Consider the following 21,922-nt stretch of genomic DNA (forward strand, 5'->3'; position numbering starts at 1 on the left):
TCTAGTATCGTTTCATCCCTAAGTCTCTTCACTGGTTTTTCTGTGGTTTTTTTTTTTATAATTTTGCACTGACTGAAGCAGATACACGCTGAAATGGATACAGATGATCTACATATCGATTACCTGTGTCGGACCTGTATGTTTAAACTGGAAGCATTCACATCTGAAGGCAGCGCTGAACCACAACACCAATCTATCTTTGAAATAATTGAGGAATGCGATGAATTACGAATAGCTGACTTGTTATCCAGCACAATACCCCAAATAATGGAAGTGCAGCTAAGTGACGACCTACCAAAAAAAATTTGTTGTAAATGCTTGCACCAATTGATAAGTGCATATCGGTTCCAAAAATTGTGCGTGCAATCCGAACATAAGATGCGAGAAATGGTTTCTAAAAAATGGGATTATTTAAACATGTCGATGATGGAGGCAGCAATTGTAGATGAAGTATTACCAAACGACACAGATTCATATCCGTTGAGCAGTTGCCAGCCCAAATGCACTGCTCAAAACTCACTTCTTCGAGAAACAGAAACGGCTCTTGAAGGCAGACAGCAAGCAATTGAGTCGGAATCAGCACAATGGAGTACTGCTGAGCATTTACTAAAAAACGAAAAATTGCTGGATTATTGTGAAAATTCGCAAGACGAGTTAAGCGAATTTATCAAAAACGAGCCCATTGAATATGATGAAGAAAATACTGAATATAGCGACACAATTCATTCAACAACCTTTGTGACCAAAGAAGAATTTACAACGGAAGAGCAAAAAGTAACTGTGCCGTAAGTATGATAAGAATTACATTGCTAACTTTTTGTTTTATGTATGTATATCGCGCCTATTAGCTCGACCCCAGCCAACATAGGATACCATAAGGAGCTGCGTTGGTGCTTCCCAAGGCAGTCGGTTCTATGTACCGGAGCGACGGGATTTTTCCCGACCAAGGATTGTCATTTCAGTGTGACCCCATCTAATTTGTTTCGTTCCTCCCACAAATTGTCATCCTCCCAACAGCTCCTTGCAGCAGGACTGCTCCATATTCTCTTACTCCGGGAAGGCATCGAATCCAATCCGGGTCCGTCTCCTGACGCCGGTCCTGAGAAATGGTTTTGCTGCATCTGCCGGAAAAGAATCTTTTTAGGACGGTCATACTCTGTTCAGTGCGTCTCGTGCCAGGGATGGTTGCATCGGACAGGTTGTTCTGGGCTTGATCCCAAAACCCGACGTCCACCTAACTTTTATAAATCTTTTGTGGCTCCTTGCTGTTCACGACCAATGGCGTCCCGTAGTCTACGCCTAAGCGCCCCCCACTACCTTCCAGCAGCCCCGCTGCTCAGCAAGCCACAACAAGTAGCCGCTGCTGCTCGCGCCCCACGGCGCCAACAACTCAAACAGCTGATACCACTCATAACTACTACCTTCGTAGTAGAGTTGGTAGCAATGCTGAGCATCAGCCCCTGCCCCCGCCTGCCCCCCCCCCCCTCTTTTCCGCCAGCAATCGTGCAGGTCAGGGAAACAGACTCTTAGTCCCTACCTCCGTTTGCACCGTCTGCCAGCACTGAATATATAGGTTTGCGACATCCGCCCAATGCAGCTCCTGCCTTGGGTGGTGCCACTTTCCTAGATGTTCTGGTCTCCGCGACGGCAACCCCCCGACGGGTTTCATCGCGCCATGTTGCCAGGTCGCAAACCCAAATCATCCGGGTACCCCAATGCTTGCCCAAGGACGCCCAGCCCCGGGGCCACAACAGCAATTTTTCATTTCATTTATTTATTACGGCAAAAAAGCCTAATTCATAAATTATATTACAATTTACTATCTTATTGCTAAGGTTTTACAATATTCATAAAGTTTTGCTTTAAAAGCTACGATTTCATTACAACTTTTTATATCTATAGGCAGTTCATTGAAACTTTTTAAACCTTTATAAAAAATATTTTGCTGATCTATTTCAGTTCTGAATAAAGGCAGTTTGAAATTGTGTTTATTCCTTGTATTAATGTTATGTGTTTGCTTAACTAATACTACGTTTTTACTTAGATATTCAGGTACATTTCACTTTTAATATTAAATATAAACTTCATAGCGTGAAAAAAAATCTTTTGCTTGACACTTAACCAGTTCAAACTTCTCAGCATATCAGCCGTACGAGTATCTCTAGGTTTTTTAAGAATAAATCTCATACATCTGTTTTGCATCTTTTGAAGTTATCTATTTCTTTGTCTGACACAATGAATATAATAGATGGGCAGTTTACAAAGTGCGGTTCTATAATCGACTTATATATAATTATTTTGTACTTTTTTTGAATATATTTGGATGTTCTCTGCATAACCCCAATTTTTGTCGCAACTTTCTGGACTGTGTAGTTTATATGTTCTTCAAACTTGAGTTTGTTATCAATTATAATTCCCAAATATTTTATACTGTCAACTTTTTGTATGCTTTCATCATTTATTTTTAAACCAATTATATCCTCATTAACGTTCCTCCTTGTTATTATCATAAATTTCGTTTTATTTATATTAAGTTTCAGTCTATTTCCGCACAACCATTTATACAGCTTATTCAGTTCATGTTGTATTTTAGAAAGTGCAGAATTAATATTATTCTCACTAATCATTATTAATGCATCATCAGCGAATAGTTTAATTTCACAACCTTCAATAGCGTTAACTATATCATTAATATAAATTAAGAACAGTATCGGTGCCAAAACTGAGCCTTGTGTAACCCTATGGGTACTTCCAATTCATCAGACATCACGGTATTTATAGCCGTTTTCTATCTCCTCTGCTTCAAATAGCTGCGAAACCAGTCAGTTTCTATACCAGTTATACCAATACGTTGCATTTTTTTGATTAAGATATCCCTATCCACTGTTTCAAAAGCTCGTTTGAGGTCTAGGAAGACTGAAACAACCACTTTTTTATTATTTAACTCTTCTTTCCAGTCATGTATCACCAAATTAAGAGCTGTCTCACATGAATGTTTCTTTCTAAAGCCTGACTGTTGGTGGGCTAGTATATTATTATCTTCAAGGTATTTCGTTAACTGGTTCTTAACATAAGCTTTAAGTATTTTACAATCACTAGGCAGGGTGTATGGGTCTAAGTTCTTCAGGTTTTACTGTCTTTTTAACTTTTTCCACTGGTATCACCGTTGACGTTTTCCACTTTTCTGGTACGAGACCCTCTTCTAGGCTGTTATTGATTATTTGTGCGTAGAAATATCCTGTATACGATATACAGTCTTTAAGTACTCCATCAGATAAAAGTTTTCTGCCGTCTATTTTATATTTGAACTCTTTCAGAATATTAATAACTTCATCTGTTGTTATTTTGGCAAACTTTAATCTAGAATTGACTTGTACATCACTTAGTGCTACACGGCAAGGTTTTATGATGTTATTAATTTCTATTACGCTATTTATAAAGAACCTATTTAGACCATTTGCCAGATCAGTTTCATTTTCTACCATCATACCATCTATTATCGCCTTTTTAATCCATTCGTTATCTCTCGTTAAGCAAACCACTTGCTTAAGATGTTTCCACATTTCTTTGGCGTTATTTTCATTCATTTCGACTTCATTTTCCATATATTTAACTTTCTTTATTTTTACTAGCTTTTTGTAGATACGATTTATATTTTTATATTCGTTCCAATCACCTGTTTGTATGCGTACCGCCGACTTCATCGTCACTGAAAAACGCACTTTCATAAACTTCAAAAAAGGAAAGTGGGAAGAATATAAATCCTTTACAGACAGCCGCTTTGCTGCCCTCCCTATCCCGACTGATGCCCGCCAAGGGGAGCGTGCCTTCCGTAAGGTCATTAAATCCGCCTCGGCACATTTCATTCCCGCCGGGAGAATTCCCGAAATCCGGCCCACTTCCCGGCGGAGGCCGCAAACTTAGCGAGAGAACGTGACCTTATAAGACAGCTTGATCCAGGCGACCCCCAAATAAGGGATATAAACCAACGCATCAGATTGCTTGTGGATGAACACAAGCGGGCGAAATGGGAAGACCACCTAAGAGGTTGTACCTCTCTACCGGTGTGGGTAAACTTTGGTCCACCGTAAAGCCCCTATCGAATCCGACTAAGCACAAAGACAAAGTTTCCATCGCCTTTGGCGACAAAGTGCTGTCGGACGCGGAAAAATGCGCGAGCGCTTTCTGCCGACAATATATAATGCATCCTACGGTCGACAAAGATAGACGGAGAGCCAATAGACACGCACATAAACACAAATTCAGCGCGTCACCAATCACCATCACCGCTAAAGAGGTGGAGGACGCCATTGGTCGTGCTAAACCATCCAAAGCAGTGGGCCCAGACGGCATAGCCATGCCGATGCTTAAAAGCCTAGGGAAAGAGGGTTTCTTCTTGTCTCTTTCCACCTTTGTCATACCTGAGAAATGGAAAATGGCCAAGGTGGTCCCGCTACTAAAGCCTGGGAAACCAGCTAACATAGGTGAGTCGTATCGTCCGATATCTCTCCCATCGCCAGTGGCAAAGACGCTTGAAGCCCATTTGCTCCCTTATTTCCAAGCAAATTTGCAGCTAGCCCCTCATCAACATGGCTTCAGAAAACTCCATAGCACTACCACCGCGCTAAATGCCATTAGCACCCAGATAAATTGCGGTTTAAATCAATACCCCCACCATAGAACAGTACTCGTAGCGCTAGACCTATCAAAAGCTTTTGATACGGTCAACCATGGCTCGTTACTGCAAGACCTGGAAGGGTCTACCCTTCCCCCATGTCTTAAAAGGTGGACCGCAAATTATCTGGTTGGTCGGCAGGCATCGGTGCAATTTAGAAACGAAACATCAAAACCAAGGAGAATTAAACAAGGGGTGCCACAGGGTGGTGTCCTATCCCCACTTTTGTTTAATTTCTACATATCTCAGCTACCTTCACCACCGGAAGGAGTCGCAATCGTTTCCTACGCCGATGACTGCACAATAATGGTCACAGGCCCAGGTCCAAAGATCGATGCGCTATGCAATAAAATAAACGGCTTCCTCCCTGATCTCTACAGTTTTTTCGCCTCACGAAACCACCTGGCATTATCACCGACTAAATCTTCCGCGACATCCACGTCGATGGCACTACGCTACCGACTGTCCTACACCCCAAAATCTTGGGTGTGACGTTTGATCAGGATCTACATTTTGGTGAGCACGCAGCCGCAATTGTTCCGAGAATTCAGAGCCGTAACAATTTCCTCAAATCCCTCGCTGACAGTACTTGGGGAAAAGATAAAGAAACGCTCATGACTACATACAAAGCAATTAGCCAGCCGATTACGTGCTACGCGTCACCCATATGGTCGCCAAGCCTAAAAATCACCCACTGGAAGAAACTACAGGCCTGCCAAAATACTGCTCTCAGAATCGCCACCAGCTGTCTTCTTATGTCCCCAGAACACCATCTGCATAATGAGGCGAGAATACTCCCCATCAGGGAGAGAAATGAGATGCTGACCAAACAGTTCCTGTTGAATACCCAGAAACCTGGGCATCCCAACAGACATCTGATTGATGAACCAGCACCGCCTAGAGGCTTAAGGAGTCATCTCCGTAAGCATTTTGAGGAAATACGGCACCTGAGAACCCAGCCGTATGAAGTGAAAAAACACAAGCAGGTCCTTGGTGAACTCCATAAACAGTCGTCGGACCTTTATGCCGGGAATTGCCCAGTGAATCCAGTACTTAACGAAAATTATCAAAAACTCGCGGAAGAGTAACGCATACTCCCCAGGGAAACGCGTGTCACTCTTGCTCAACTTCGTTCTGGATACTAGGTTAAACTCTTACCTATCCAGAATCAACCCCGACATACAAAATGTATGCCCCGCTTGCAATGTGTCCCCACATGACACCAACCATCTCTTCAATTGTAATGTGGAACCAACGCCTCTAACATCCCTTTCCTTATGGTCCACCCCTGTTGAAACGGCAAGTTTCCTTGGACTCCCGTTAGAGGATATTGATGACAATTTGTGATCGGTCGCGGCTATTAGGTGGGGCGAGCATTGCTACAACAACAACAACAGGAGCTGCGTTAGGATGCCCAGCGTAATGTCCGCATCATCTTAGGGTGGCTCGGAAAATGCTTGTTGTTCTTGTTGTAGCGATAAGGACAGTCTCCAATGCGTTGTGGGCGGCGAATCCTGCTTCATTAACAGACGGGGCTCTGGCGACCCCAAGTTCCTCATGGAACTAGGGGGTGGGGAGGGTGGGATGGCCTGAAGGTTTATGTGGTCATACAAATCGTTCCCGCGATGGTCGGGCTAGTACCTTAAGGGTGCTTTGTTACCGGAGCGTGCCGGATCTATATGCGGCAAAGGACCATCACATCGATAACACTCCCTAAAGCCTTCGGGGAGCGTCTTTATCGTTAATACAACAACACCATCTCGGGAACGATTTGTTATGACCACATGCGACCTTCTACGCCATACCCCCCTCCCACCCCCTAGATCCTTGAGGAGTTCGGGGTCGCCTAAGCCTCGGCTGTTAATGGAACAGGATTCGCCACGGATTGGTGAAGTTGACAATTGGATTTGGAGAAGCTACACAAACCCCTTGAATCCTGTACTTTAATCGCCTCTTACCACAGGCATACCTACCGCGGGTATATTCTAACCCCCTAACCCGGTGTGGGTCTTGGAAAATGCTCGAATTGGAGCGTATTCGACGTAGAAAATATTCTTTGAAAATGTAAGAAAAAGGTGCACCTTTATAGAGACTCATTACTTGTACTTTGATAGACTAAAATTGAGTGGACTACAAAACTGGGTAATTCTTTAATTTAGCTTACAACTGCTAAAACTCGTCCAAAAATATCGGGTGATGTTTGGACCCAGGATCACGAATCCGAAAGCGGAAATTGGAAATTTTACTACATTTCGGAGATATTTCCAAACAAAATAGAAAATTTTCATGTGGTTGTTGTAATTTTGATAATTTTGAAGTACCCACAAGAAAAACTGTGGATAAAAGTGTTTTGCGTGGATTTAGTTTGGGTCTCCGGCCGCCCTTATTTAAATAACCCTGAGCTACGCCATGCCAAGTCCGGGTGGTTGCCTGAACCGTGGCAACATGCCACGGTACGCACTCTTTTGCGCGTTTTTAGGTACAGCCTAATAAAATTACCACAACCATGTTTTGAAAATGGCAATAAGGCCATACTGGCTTTATTTCCATTAGCAATTGGAAATAAGGCCATATGGCTTTATTTCTCAATCTGATTGGAAATAAAGCCGTATGGCGTTATTGCGTATGGCTTTATTGCACCCCACCGTCATCCACAGTATTTCTGCGCAGAATACTTTCATACTTTCCCAGCCATTTTAAAAAATGTTTTTAAAGGGTCAATATTAGTAGCCTTGCAATGCCGCAAAAAATTAAATTTTGCCAAATAGCCGCAAAAGAATTGCTTTTTGCGGTGGAATTGGGGCATAAAGACGTTGGCATGCCTCCATAACCCTTCGATCGTATTTGTATGCTGGCCAGTTTCGGGGTCTTTAAAGTTGAGCGAGTGGTTCACTTTAAAATGTACATAACCCTCATCCTGCAAGCAATCATATGCCTTTAAACGATATACATAAATGTATATTTATAAATGAATGAAATATATAATTATCAAATCAACGTACCTTCCAGAAATCGGACACAACTATGTAACCGGGTAAAATCCATTCTTTTATGATTTGCAGCAAAGTATCTTTGTCCCTTTTCTCCACAGGTACCATAAAACATCTGTTAGTTCCCCTCTCCACCCCACCGAACACCCATTGCCCTTCTACACGATGACCGCGGTGGTACTTCCAACGAACAAACTTACTTTCGTCGATTTAAACAATCACCCCGTCCCCGCCAATCTTAGTCTTATTTATGATCATACCATCAAACACCACCTCGCGACAACAGCTGCTCCAATCGACCGCCGTATGTTTTGCTATCGTGAGCTCATCCATAATGAAATCGAGGGTAGTGTTTTTAATCCATAAATACGCGAAAGCTACCATTTTGAAAATGGGAAGCTTTGATTTATCGAAAAATGTATTCTTTCTTAACGAGACTTTTAACGTTACATCTACGTTTGCCCTTGCCCTTCTTGAGAGCACAACACCTAAATAATTTTAAAAATTAACACATAATCACATGCTAGCATATATAACCTAACCTCCAAGAGTAACCGTCACCGCTATCAGCATTTTCAATTAACTTGAGAACATGGCCTGCACTACACAAATACTCGCCCTCGCTGGGAATCAATCCCCACTCTTGCAGTGTATGCAGGGCTGACTCACTTATGGGACCACTTTCACAGCACTCAAATATTTGATAAATTTGCAACAACTTTATATTTGCCATAATAATTTGCACTTGTATTTAACAGTTTAAATTAACACTTTTCAATAAATTGAAATAACGGTTATTTTCCAAACATCTGTTAAGGTATATGCGTAATTTACTTAGTAAATATAGCACTTTTAAACATCGAATTTTTTAAGTATTTTACGGGATAGGAATACAAACAGCATATCAAATGAAAGGTAATTTTACTACTATACAATGAAAAAAAAATTTTTTGAAAATCGGTTCGATACTTAAGGAGAAATTTAGATTTAAAAAAATGCTTTATATGAACTTTCACCCTTAATAACTCCTGTTATTGTCATTTGCCCACAAAAAAATTGTGTAGTTATACTCACCTTGACCATGTCTATCAATCCTTATACTTCTTTTTTTGATTTTGGAATTGTCCGTATACTGCACTTAAGCCTTACCCAAAACTGCATACTTCGAGACTTTTCTGCAAGTTTGGATACTTCTCGATTATTGAATTTTTTCGAAACCTTTTTTGGTTCGCGTAGTTTCGGCTAATAATTGAGCAATACACGCCAAAAGGGCTGGACAATGTTATGTTTGTATTTCTGTTTGTGATAGAAACCGACAGGGCAAATATCGTCGTATGTTTAATTGTAAATTGATTAGACTCAAAATTTTGAATTTTTTTGATCCTCCGATATACTAACAAAACCAACTATTATGTCGAAATATGGTATTTCTTTATTCGGTATTAACAAATATGCACAATCATGCTCAAAGAATAATTAAAGCTGATACCTAGCCATTCACATAAAGATGATCGAATTATATCGAATACATTGATGTTACCATATCGTTCTACATTACCTAACCTAATTGAAATAGATATATAATATTCTCCCACGCTAATAAAGGACATGGTCTTTAAGTCGGACTGGTTGCTTCCATTGCCTTCCCGAACGTCTAACCTGTTCGTTCCTTGGTTCGGGTTCTTGTTCTTCATTCGGTTCTATTGACTCGTCTCTTTCGGTTTGCTGCTGTGGCCCCTCGTATGGAGCTCTCCGAGTTTCGATCATTACCTCATTTGACTGCTTTGGCTTTTTCTCCCTTTCCACAACCTCTTCTCGTTCTTCTCTGTTAGACACGCTTTACTTATGGAGTTGGTTAACGTGTCGCTTAAGACTATAGCCATTATCCAGTCGCACTTGGTAATGTAGTTTACCGTACTTTTCCGTCACTATGCCGAAATTCCATGTTGCTTTATTTTTGTTAAACCATTTTACCTGTACCCGATCTCCCACGCTAAAATGAAAATCGGTTCGATACTTAAGGAGAAATTTAGATTTAAAAAAATGCTTTATATGAACTTTCACCCTTAATAACTCCTGTTATTGTCATTTGCCCACAAAAAAATTGTGTAGTTATACTCACCTTGACCATGTCTATCAATCCTTATACTTCTTTTTTTGATTTTGGAATTGTCCGTATACTGCACTTAAGCCTTACCCAAAACTGCATACTTCGAGACTTTTCTGCAAGTTGGGATACTTCTCGAATATTGAATTTTTTCGAAACCTTTTTTGGTTCGCGTAGTTTCGGCTAATAATTGAGCAATACACGCCAAAAGGGCTGGACAATGTTATGTTTGTATTTCTGTTTGTGATAGAAACCGACAGGGCAAATATCGTCGTATGTTTAATTGTAAATTGATTAGACTCAAAATTTTGAATTTTTTTGATCCTCCGATATACTAACAAAACCAACTATTATGTCGAAATATGGTATTTCTTTATTCGGTATTAACAAATATGCACAATCATGCTCAAAGAATAATTAAAGCTGATACCTAGCCATTCACATAAAGATGATCGAATTATATCGAATACATTGATGTTACCATATCGTTCTACATTACCTAACCTAATTGAAATAGATATATAATATTCTCCCACGCTAATAAAGGACATGGTCTTTAAGTCGGACTGGTTGCTTCCATTGCCTTCCCGAACGTCTAACCTGTTCGTTCCTTGGTCCGGGTTCTTGTTCTTCATTCGGTTCTATTGACTCGTCTCTTTCGGTTTGCTGCTGTGGCCCCTCGTATGGAGCTCTCCGAGTTTCGATCATTACCTCATTTGACTGCTTTGGCTTTTTCTCCCTTTCCACAACCTCTTCTCGTTCTTCTCTGTTAGACACGCTTTACTTATGGAGTTGGTTAACGTGTCGCTTAAGACTATAGCCATTATCCAGTCGCACTTGGTAATGTAGTTTACCGTACTTTTCCGTCACTATGCCGAAATTCCATGTTGCTTTATTTTTGTTAAACCATTTTACCTGTACCCGATCTCCCACGCTAAAATGGCGGACGCGCTTTGAGAACGTATCTGATGGTGTGGAATGGCTATGTTGTACGGCCTTAATGGCATATAGCTTGCTTCGAATTTTCCGACCTACATAAATTTCCGCCGGAGTCTTGTTATTTTCTAACGGAAATTCTGTAGCGGCTGACAATTTCTTGTACCTTCTTACGCATTGGCGCGTTGATGTTTTGCATTGCTTGGAGTTTGTTCTTCAACGTTTGAATGTGTCTTTTCGCTAACCCGTTCGTAGCAGGGTGGCCTGGTGTAATAAATTTTTGAACGATACCATTACTTTGGCAGAAGGACAGGAATGTTTTACTATGAAAAATAGTAGCGTTGTCGGACACGAGCACTTGTTGAAGCCCGTGTATTGAAAATATATCTTGCAATAACTCGATCGTGCTCTCGGAAGTGGGTGCGTTTCCTATTACTTTTACTTCTGGCCATTTTGACTTTGCGTCAACGAGAACGAAAAAATAATGATTTTGAAATGGGCCCGCGTAGTCAATATGAACCCTTTCAAAGTTTTCTTGCGGCTTCTCCCAACAATATTGTTTAATTTTTACTATTCCTAAATGAGTGAAGTGTAACTCCTTTAGGATTTCGTCACGCAAGGTTTTCGGAATCATTACCCGTTGTCCTTTCAATATAATACCATTTTGTAAGGTGTATTCTGGATCATGAATTTTACCATTTATTAACCCTGTTTTCACTTCAGCTAACTCTGGATCCCTTTCAGTTTCTTTCGCAATTGATATCGCTGTAACTGTGTTAGTGGATATTGTATTGACTGTTTGAGTTTGAATTGCAGTTACCTCATCGTCCAGAAAATGTGTCAACCTATTCGACGTATCTTTTGCAGGTGCTCTAGACAAGCAATCAGTGTGTGCAATTAGTTCGGATTTTCGGTGCTTCATCTTATAGCTAAACCCTTGTAGGAACGAGGCATAACGCAGAAGTTGAGCCGATGTCATTGCCGGGATTTTTTCGTTCTGGTGCAAGATTCGTGATAGGGGCCGGTTATCCGTTACCAGCGTAAACTATCTTCCATACAAGTATTGAAAAAATTTGTGGACTGCGAATATTATTGCTAGTGCTTCGCGATCTAACTGGCTATAATTTTGCTCTGCTTTAGTTAAGGCTCGTGATATGAAGGAAATGGGGTGTTCAACCCCTTTTATTTCATGGGCAAGTACTGCCACAACGCCCGTAGGACTCGCATCGCACGTCAAAACTACCGGCAATTTGTCATCGTAAGGCATTAATACTCGGTCAGTTAAAATTTCGCTTTTAAGTCTTTCGAAAGAAGATTGACATTCATCAGACCATTTGAATTTTGTACTTTTCGTTAATAGCGTCCTTAATGGGGACGTAATGGTCGATAAATTTGGGATGAAACGTGAGTAATAGGTTATCATTCCCAGAAATCTCCTTAGATCATCTGGACTCTTTGGGGTAGGCATTTTTTGAATGGCCCTTAATTTTTCCGGACACTTTGTAATTTTGTTGTATTCTACCATGTACCCCAGGTACTGTATCTTCTCTTCGTAAAACTGACTTTTTTCTCTGTTAACGTGCAAATTATATTCTTTTAACTTATCTAAACACTTGGTTGGCCTTTCCTCGTACTCTTCCTTTGTTTTTGCGCACACAATAATATCATTGAAGTAGGACGACGTTCCTGGTAAGCCACGCAAAATCTGGTCTAAAATACGATTGAATTCACTTGGAGCTGTCTTAACTCCGAACGCAAGCCGGTTCATGCGATATGTAGCTCTGTGTGTCGATATTGTTTGCATATGCTTACTTTCCTCATCGACACTCACGTGCAGATATGCCTTATACAAGTCAAGCTTACAGAAATATGTACAATCTTTAAGTGTATTCAGTATTTCGGCAACTCTTTTAATAGGGTAGTGAGCTGGCTCCAATTGTGGATTAACTGCTATTTTGTAGTCGACGCATAACCGAACTTTCCCATTCGGTTTCGGAATAACTACTAATGGTGACCCCCAATTGCTTGTGTTTACTTTTCTAATAATGCCATCGCGCTCCCACACGTCGAGCTCGTCTTCTACTTTTTCTCTCAATGCAAAGGGCACTTGGCGCTCTTTCAGGAATATTGGTTTCGCTGCTGGTACTAGCTTCAGTGGCACGACAAGTTTGGAATGCACCCTACTTTTTCTTCAAATACTTCCGGGTATTTTGTTATTAAGCTTTCAACGGAATTTATGTTGCATAGGGTTTTGTCTTTTGTATGTTTATCAACATCTTCTAGCTTTATACCTAGCCTGCGAATCCAAACTCGACCTAAGAGGGGAGAATGCTTAGAAGATACGACATGATTTGTTATTTTTGCATTGTACATTAACTTTAGTAACTCCCTTTGGCAGAAATATTTCTCCCGTATACGAACGGAACGCAACGTTAGATTTCTGTAGCTTTACATTTAGATTCAGTTTATTAAAATCACTTCCTGGCAACAACGTGTACCCGGCGTAATTTCGTAATCTTTCCCTTTAGCTGTGATTTATTTAACATCGTTGGCAGCGGTTCCTGATGCTATTTCCTGACTATCGCTTTTCGCTGCTTCCAGCGTAGATGCCCGCTCAACTAACTTTGCAAAAGTATCCCCAGGATTTTGTAGTGGTTGTTCTCGAATGTAACTATTGTATAGCCCCCTTATGAATTGCGCGCGTATAAATAAGTTCGCCACTGACTTGCAACATTCGTATGAGAACTCGCAGTCTGTTGCCTTTCTTTGAAGTTGGGCTGAAAACTCTGCGATTGTCGTTCTCGTTCTGAACTTCAGACAAAAATCTATGCTGCTCTACCAGTACATTCTTTTTGACATTGAAATGATCCTCGAGGAGTTTTATGACTTCGGCATATTGCAATTCGATCACTACACGTGGCGTTGCCAACGTCACTAAGAGTGCATAGTTGGATGCACCTATATATTGCAATAACAATTTAGTGCATTATTCTTTATTGTCGAAAATACCTTTAGTTTGAAAGTGCAGCTCCAGACGACTCTTGTAGTTCCTGATCGACTCCGACTTTGGGTTAAATTCTTCAAATGAGGTTAGAATGGTAACACTCTGGGTATTTGCCCCACTATTTGATTGCTGTTGTTGCATCGCCGTCGCCATCGATGATAATGCGGTTATGAGGTTATTTAGTTGCTGGGGATCCATCTTGGTACGCCAATTTTTTCTCGTCGCCAACGATTATGTTGAAATATGGTATTTCTTTATTCGGTATTAACAAATATGCACAATCATGCTCAAAGAATAATTTAAGCTGATACCTAGACATTGTATTGTATTGTATTGTATATTCTTTATTTTCTTATAGAAATGATCGAAATATATCGAATACATTGATGTTACCATATCGTTCTACATTACCTAACCTAATTATAATAGAGGTATAATACCAACTAAGAAGATTATGCTAATATTTCTAGAATACTCGAATATCAATTATATTATGAAAGTCTATGAAAAAACAAGTAAGGAAGACTAAGTTTGGGTGTAACCGAACATAACATAGTTGAGAGCTTTGGAGAAAAAATAAGGGAAAATCACCATGTAGGAAAATGAACCTATGGTAGCCCTGGAATGTGTTTGTATGACATGTGTATCAAATGGAAGGTATTAAAGAGTATTTTAAAAGGGATTTTGCCATAGTTCTATAGGTGGACGCCTTTTCTAGATATCGCCATAAAGGTGGACCAGGGGTGACTCTATAATGTGTTTGTACGATATGGGTATCAAATTAAAGGTATTAATAAGTGTTTTAAAAGGGAGTGACCCTTAGTTGTATATGTGAAGGCGTTTTCGAGATATCGACCAAAATGTGGACCAGGGTGACCCAGAACATCATCTGTCGGGTACCGCTAATTTATTTATATATGTAATACCACGAACAGTATTCCTGACATGATTCCAAGGGCTTTTGATTTCGCCCTGCAGAACTTTTTCATTTTCTTCTACCTAATATGGTAGGTGTCACACCCATTTTACTAAGTTTTTTCTAAAGTTATATTTTGCGTCAAAAAACCATTCCTAAGTTTAGTAAACATACATCGATTTTTGCTCAAGTTATCGTCTTAACGGCCGAGCGGAAGAACAGACGGTCGACTGTGTATAAAAACTGGGCGTGGCTTTACCCGATTTCGCCCATTTTCACAGAAAACTGTTATGATCATAGAAGCTATGCCCTTACCACATTTCACAAGGATTGGTAAATTTTTGGACGACTTATGATTTTAAAAGTATTGGGTCGGCTATACATTAAGGGACCAATTGGTTTTATTCGTAAACGAAAGCGGTTTGACCCTTGCAATTTTGCACATAGGTTCTCAGGGAGTTCCCCAACGAGAATCAGTGAGTAATTTTTAATTGTTATTAACAATTTTACTAGTAATTAGTTGTTAAAGTTACCATGGTATAACTATCACTTTTTATCTACGTACGAACACTTTCACAAGAATTTTATACATAAGTACACTTTATAATGTTTATAAAACCACAAACAACTATTTTCATTTATTTAAATTTACGTATTATTGTAAAATTTAATAATTTATTTGTTTACTTTCCGCGAACACAAGCATACAGCCATTTTATCTAATTCACTGCTTGCATGGTGCTAACAGATACTTTAAATTGTTCCAACGAATGAACAATTTTTAAATAGTACCAACGAGGAAAATGGACCTTTTTCATTCAACTCCGTCTATTTATTTTATGAAAGAATAGAAAATTTGGAATAATAAATCTCGCGATGTTTTATTCCAAATTTTCGCCTGCGGCGCTTTTTATTTTTTAAATAATTGTTTTTGTTTTTATCGGCCTATTGATAAATGATTCAAGGTTCGATTCGAGCTCAAGGCCAGAACAATACTTTTTTTCTAATGATAATTATTGTTATTTTTAACATCCGCTGTATAGCTAAATGGTTAGCGCAGCATGCCTAAAGCGTACTGATGATGAAGGCTTAGCACCCTTCGAAATGGATCTATCTGAGCAGCTATGGCAGGTTGTCTGAAAAATTTTCTACTTACTATTCCAAAAACAAAATACAATTTTTCAAATTTAGAAAAATTAAAAAATAACAATAATTATCATTAGAAAAAAATTATTGTTCTGGCCTTGAGCTCGAATCGAACCTTGAATTATTTTTTAAATATTTTACGTATATTTTATAAATACTTTTAAATTTGAAATAAAAAATTGCGCGAGTTTTTATTCCACATTTTTCGCCTGCGGCGCCTTTTATTTTTTTTTTAATAAATTATGTTTATTTCATAAAAAAATAGAATATTTGTAATTAAAAGAAGCGATTTTTTAAAATAAATTACGTTTACTTCATAAAAAAAAAAATAGAAAATCTGCCTTCTGCCTTTCTGCGGGTGGGGTGGTGTTTTTAGGAAGGGGGAGTTGCCCCCTTCTTTTAAAAGTGGGCCGTGCCACGCCCATTGTTCAAAATTACACTAATTTTCTATTCTGCGTCATGAGGTCAACCCACCTACCAAGTTTTGTTTCGGTTTTTCGATATTTTCGATATCGAAAAAGTGGGCGTGGTTATATTCCGATTTCGTCATTTTAAATAGCGATCTGAGATGAGTGCCGAGGAACTTACATACCATCATTAAGATACCTCAAAATTTACTCAAGTTATAGTGTTTACGGACGGACGGGCATGGCTAAATGAATTTCTTTTTTCGCCCAGATCATTTTGATATATAGAAGTACTAGCAGATCCGTCAGACGTTGTTCTGCCCTAAATTTGATCTATCTGCATACATTTTAATAAGCTTTTTCCGTCTAAATCTGACCCCCCGCCCCCTACCCCTCCTCACTTTTTCTTAATCCTTTTATTCACTCCCCCCTCCGTCTTTTCGCTTCATCTATCTATATCTTCGTCTCGCTCTGTCTCTTTCTCAGTCTCCTTTCCTCTTTTCTCTTCTCTCAAGTTTTTCCCATTCTTCTTCATCCATTATTGCCAGGCAAATCGAATAGGACGTATGTAAATAGTTATGTGGGTATTATTAATTCATGTCTTTATTTCGGCTTCGCATGCATATTTATCAGTTTTGCCAGGTTGATGCGACTAAAACGAATATCACAATGAAAATTACTTTAAAGCTCTCAGCAAAAGCTTTCATTTGATATCCATATTACACACATATTCTAGGGGTATCCGGGTCCAGGTTTTGGCCTATATCTTGAGGCCCTAGTCACCCAGCGGTATAAAAATTACTCTGTACTAAAGCACTCATCAACAGCTTCAATTTGATACCCATAATGTAAAAACACATCCTAGTGTTACCCTGATCCACATTTTGGCCTTTATCTCGAGACCCTAGTAACAAATTGGTATGAAAACTCCCCTGTTGTTGGTAAAACATTAATAGTAATTAAAATTTTCGTTACCTCGTTTTCAGGTTAAGTAAAAACGCGTGCGTAAGTTTCAGTATCCAGAATCCAAGAGAGTTAATTTTATTACATGTATAAAAGTTTCGTATATGTCACAGGGTTGCAGAATAATAAAGTAAATTGGTAGTATAATGAACAGAGTTGCATCAGAAGGAAAAAATGTTAAAAAATAATTAAAATATTGTACATTCTCCCACACGAAAACGAAAGTTTTTTTTTTGTTTAAGATGTCAACCGAAAGCAAGCTGTTTATGTTAGCAAAACATTGCTAGTAGTTTCATTGTTGTCTTTGATAGGTAGCAAACAGACTTTGGAAATTGGCCTCTTCAGCATTTTTCCATTGCAGTACAGCGTCACGACCCTTACAAGACCATCTGCGCCCGGATGCACCTCTTGCACTCTTGCCAAAGGCCAATGGCCTGGAGCACTTCGTTCATGGAATAGTAAAACGATATCGTTGACTCGAAGATTTCGATGAGATTCCATCCACTTAGATCGAGTTTGCAGGGTATGCAAATATTCATTAGACCACCGATGCCAGAAATGTTGTTTTAGGCGCTCAACTAGTTTCCAGCGCGTAAGTCTCTCAATAGTGGAGTCGAGTATACCTGCCTCCGAAATGCAGGTTGTGGGTTCCCCAACCAGAAAGTGTGCGGACGTGAGTTCAAGCAACTCTCAATTTTTGCAAGAAGAGTACTAAGCTCTTCAAATGTAAGTATTCTATCTCGTATTATTCGTATTAAGTGATGTTTAGTCGACTTGACTGCCGCTTCCCATAAGCCCCCAAAATTCGGCGAAGCTGGCGGAATGAAATGCCAGGTCGTACCTTCATTTGCCAAAGTAGCAGCCAAATGTTCAGGTACCGATGCCGTTTGACGCTCAAAATTAATGTTTAGTTCTTTGTTTGCTCCTACGAAGGTAGTACCGAAATCAGAGTACAAGTCGGAGCATCGACCTCTCCTTGATATAAATCGCTGGAATGCAGCTATAAAGGCATCCGTGTTTAAAATAGAAACTAATTCAAGGTGTATGGCTTTCGTGCACATACAGATGAATAAACATATATAGCCTTTCGTTGTTAGTGCTTTCCGCAGTGTTGACAACTTTATAGTTATTGGGCCAACGTAGTCGAGCCCACTGTGCTGAAACGGTTTAGAAGGTCGAAGACGAACTGCTGGTAAATTACCCATTTGCTGTTGCTGCGGCTTCGCTTTGTATTTAAAACAGATTACACATTTACGAAGCACTCTTTTCGCCAATATGCGGGCTGAAGAAATCCAATAATGTTGTGATACAAACGATAGCATCTGCTGAACGCCACCGTGTAGTGTTTGGTGATGAGCGTCTGTGAATATAAGAAACGATAAAGGTGATTCTTTTGACAATAAAAGTGGATGTTTCACATCAAATGTAGCTTTTGCCTTCGAAATTCTTCCACCTACTCGTAGCAACTGTTGGTTATCCAGAATAGGAGCTAACTGAAGAATTTTACTGCCTTTGTTAATAACTTCTTTATTTTTCAGCGAATTTATTTCTTGAGCAAAGTCAACACCTTGCACTTGCTTTATTGTTACAATGAGCGCATTCCTAATCTCATGTGACTTTAAACAACCTATTTCGAGTAAATTATTTTCCTTGTTTTGTTGCTGCAGTTTTGCTCTTAAGCTATAATAAAATCGTAGAATATAATTTGTTTGCATCTTCTGCCAATGTAGTTAAGTGAGTAGCGACATATGACTTTCGTTCTTCCAAACACGGTTTGAGTGCAATGTTCTGAGTCGGCCAGTTAGATATGGACTCAGTTATAAATGTCGGACCGAACCACCACAATGAATGAGACTTAAGCTCTCTTGGAGTCAATCCACGCGTTAAGCAATCTGCCGGGTTATCACTAGTTGGCACATGCCTCCATTGACTTACATTAGATTGGCGTTGTATTTCCGCTACTCGATTGGCGACGAATACGGCCCAGCGTGCGGAATGGCATCGTATCCAGCTCAAGACAACAGTGCTGTCAGTCCAGTAGAAAATAAGGGAATCTTTGTGGAAATAGGTTTTCACTCTCGCCATTAGTTTCACCAGTAAAGCCGCCGCACATAACTCTAACCTTGGGATGGACACAGTCTTGAGAGGTGCTACCTTTGTTTTCGCTTGTATGAGTGATGTTACAATAGATGAGTTGTTGTAAACGACGGCATATATAACCGCACCATATGCAGCCTGTGAAGCGTCGCTGAAACCATGCAACTCAATTTTGTCAAACTTTTCGCATCCAAACCATCGTGAAATATTTATACCTTCGAGTTCATGAAGAGAATCTCTGTACAGTAGCCATTCAGCATTTAATTTAGTTGGAAGGGGGTCGTTCCAGTCTAATCCTTCAATCCACAAATTCTGAAACATGATCTTGGCGATAATAGTTGTAGGCGCCAGCCAGCCAAGGGGATCGAACAATTTAGATGCATCAGACAGCATACTGCTTTTTGTTTTGGTGGAAAAACTAAAATTGATTTTAAATGAGAATTCATCTTCTTTAGGACTCCAAAATAGACCCAATGCCTTTGCAAAATTCTCGGATTTGAGTTCAATTCGATCTGTGTTCTCTTTATTCTCAGAGGGAATTGTTTGTAGCAGCACATCAGAATTCGAGTGCCACTTTCTGAGATTAAACCCACCACTATTTGAGAGCTTAATGAGTTGTTTTTTGTAGCTCCATTGCTTCTATCTCCGCGTCTGCGCCTGAGATGATATCATCAACGTAAGTGTCGTTTAAGTACACTTTACTCGCGAGAGGATATTTTGTTTGCTCGTATATGGCCAATTGACGCAAAGTACGGATCGCCAAATATGGAGCCGATGTCGTTCCGTAAGTAACAGTGCAAAGTCTATATAACTTAATTCTCTGTTTAGAATTCTTTCTCCAGAGAATGCATTGATAATCTTGATGCTCTTTACAGATATTGATTTGCCTAAACATTTTCTCTAAATCAGATGTAAACGCTATTTTGTGTGATCTCCATCGAGAAATAATACTTGGCAAATCGTTTTGTAATGCCGGACCTGCGGCTAATTCCTCGTTTAAAGAGGTTTGTGGAGAACAACGATGCCCCCCATCGAATACAACACGTAATTTGGTTGTAGTGCTGTGCTGGCAAATGACTCCATGATGACAAAAAAAGTATGAATTATCTGGCAAATTTTCAGGGTAGCAGCCAATTTCTTGCTTGTGGCCTAAATCTCCATATTCTGCCATAAAATTTTTATAAAACTTTGCGAATTCATGTTGCTTTTCGAACCGCACTTCTAGCTGTCTTAGTCGCTTAACAGCGTTGTAGTCAGTACCACTAAAGGTTGGCAACTTTCCTTGTGCGATTAGGCTTTTAAAAGGTAAACAAAGAGTGTATCTTCGGCTTCATCTCTTTTGTGAGATTGCAGAAAGTGATTTTTGCAAGCTATTTCATCTGCGGAGAAAAGTCGTTCCTCGCGCAACTCCTGCTCCCAGAATAAACGCAGCTGATCATTGAGTGTACATAAATTTGCTTGCAAATGGTGTTGGGAAGAACATGCAGCAGTTGGGCCGGAAATCATCCAACCAAAGTGTGTTTCTTGCAGGAAAATGCTACGTTCATATTTTTTCATACCAAAGAGTAATATATCGCCATAGACATCTCCGCCTAAAACTAAGTCGATCTTGACGGGTAATGCAAATATAGGGTCGGCAAGAAAGATGTCAGATAAATTTGGCATACCCCGCCATGTATGAGGTGATGGCTTGTAAGAAGTTAATTTTGGTAAAATAAACGTAGTACACTCCATTTTAAAATCTTTCTCGTAATTAGAGCGCAAGCAAGGATATGGACTTTCTGACTATAAAATCTTTAGCCCCACCAATTCCCGCTACCACAACGTCGGTGTGTCGTTTTGGCAAGTTGAGAAGTTGAGCGGCATCCTCAGTAATGAAGGAGGCTTGAGCGCCTTGATCAACTAGAGCTTTCATTGATATCGTCGCTCAGGTAATTCAACAATCACCTGCACAGTAGCGAGAAGGATTTGTCCGTTGTTTGTTGCAGAGGGTATTTCAGCAGTGTTTTGGGTATTAATTGCAAGATTTACAGAGAGTTTTTCTTCATTAGTTTTGTTGTTGTGAATAGCGTATGCATTGTGTAGAACCGTATGATGAGGTTGTTTGCACGCCTGGCAGCGTGAATTTATTTTGCACTCACCATAGGTATGACCCTTACCTAAACAATTTAGACATAGTTTATGTTGTAGAACAAAGTTTTGTTTTTCAGCAGCAGGTAGTGCAGAAAACTTAAAGCATTTATATAGAAGATGATGCTTTTGACAACAGGGACAGACAGAACTGGAAGGTGTGGAATTAGCGGCAGTAGCGGCGGCGTTAGCATGTACAGGTTTGCGAAAGGCTTGTTGCTGTTTTTGTTTGTCGCTATAGCAGCGGTGTACAACCTTTTTTGAGGTGTCCTCTTCTTCGATAAATTCAAGGGAACGGTAGGTAGTTTCGTGAAACTTGAGCAAAGTTTTTACTGAAGGAATGGCACTGGAACCGCCTAGAGATTTTTCCCATTCCTTTCTGGTTTGTTTGTCAAGCTTTTGGGTAAGTAAAAATATTAGAATCGGATCCCAATTAAGAGTGCATATGTCTAAAATTTTCGAAAGTGCGAGGCTGTTTCGAGTGAGATCGAGCAATAATTTTACGCTTTGCAAGCCCCCGTCAGTAGTTTGGCTATTGATAAGCCTTTTAA

At 39.8% G+C, this 21,922-nt stretch overlaps 1 protein-coding gene across 4 annotated transcripts in view; it reads left to right on the forward strand.

Moving 5' to 3' along the window:
• Positions 1 to 21,922, forward strand: part of LOC137244027 (zinc finger protein 737-like) — a 193,991-nt gene continuing 172,069 nt past the window's right edge. For all 4 annotated transcript variants that reach the window (XM_067772455.1, XM_067772456.1, XM_067772458.1 and 1 more), the window contains exon 1: positions 1 to 785. In XM_067772455.1, the coding sequence (XP_067628556.1) occupies positions 94 to 785 (692 nt within the window). In that variant the 5' untranslated portion in view covers positions 1 to 93. The remainder of the gene's footprint in view (positions 786 to 21,922) is intronic.

Source organism: Eurosta solidaginis, chromosome 3 (assembly GCF_040869045.1).
Source record: "Eurosta solidaginis isolate ZX-2024a chromosome 3, ASM4086904v1, whole genome shotgun sequence".
NCBI classification, from domain to species: Eukaryota; Metazoa; Arthropoda; class Insecta; order Diptera; family Tephritidae; genus Eurosta; species Eurosta solidaginis.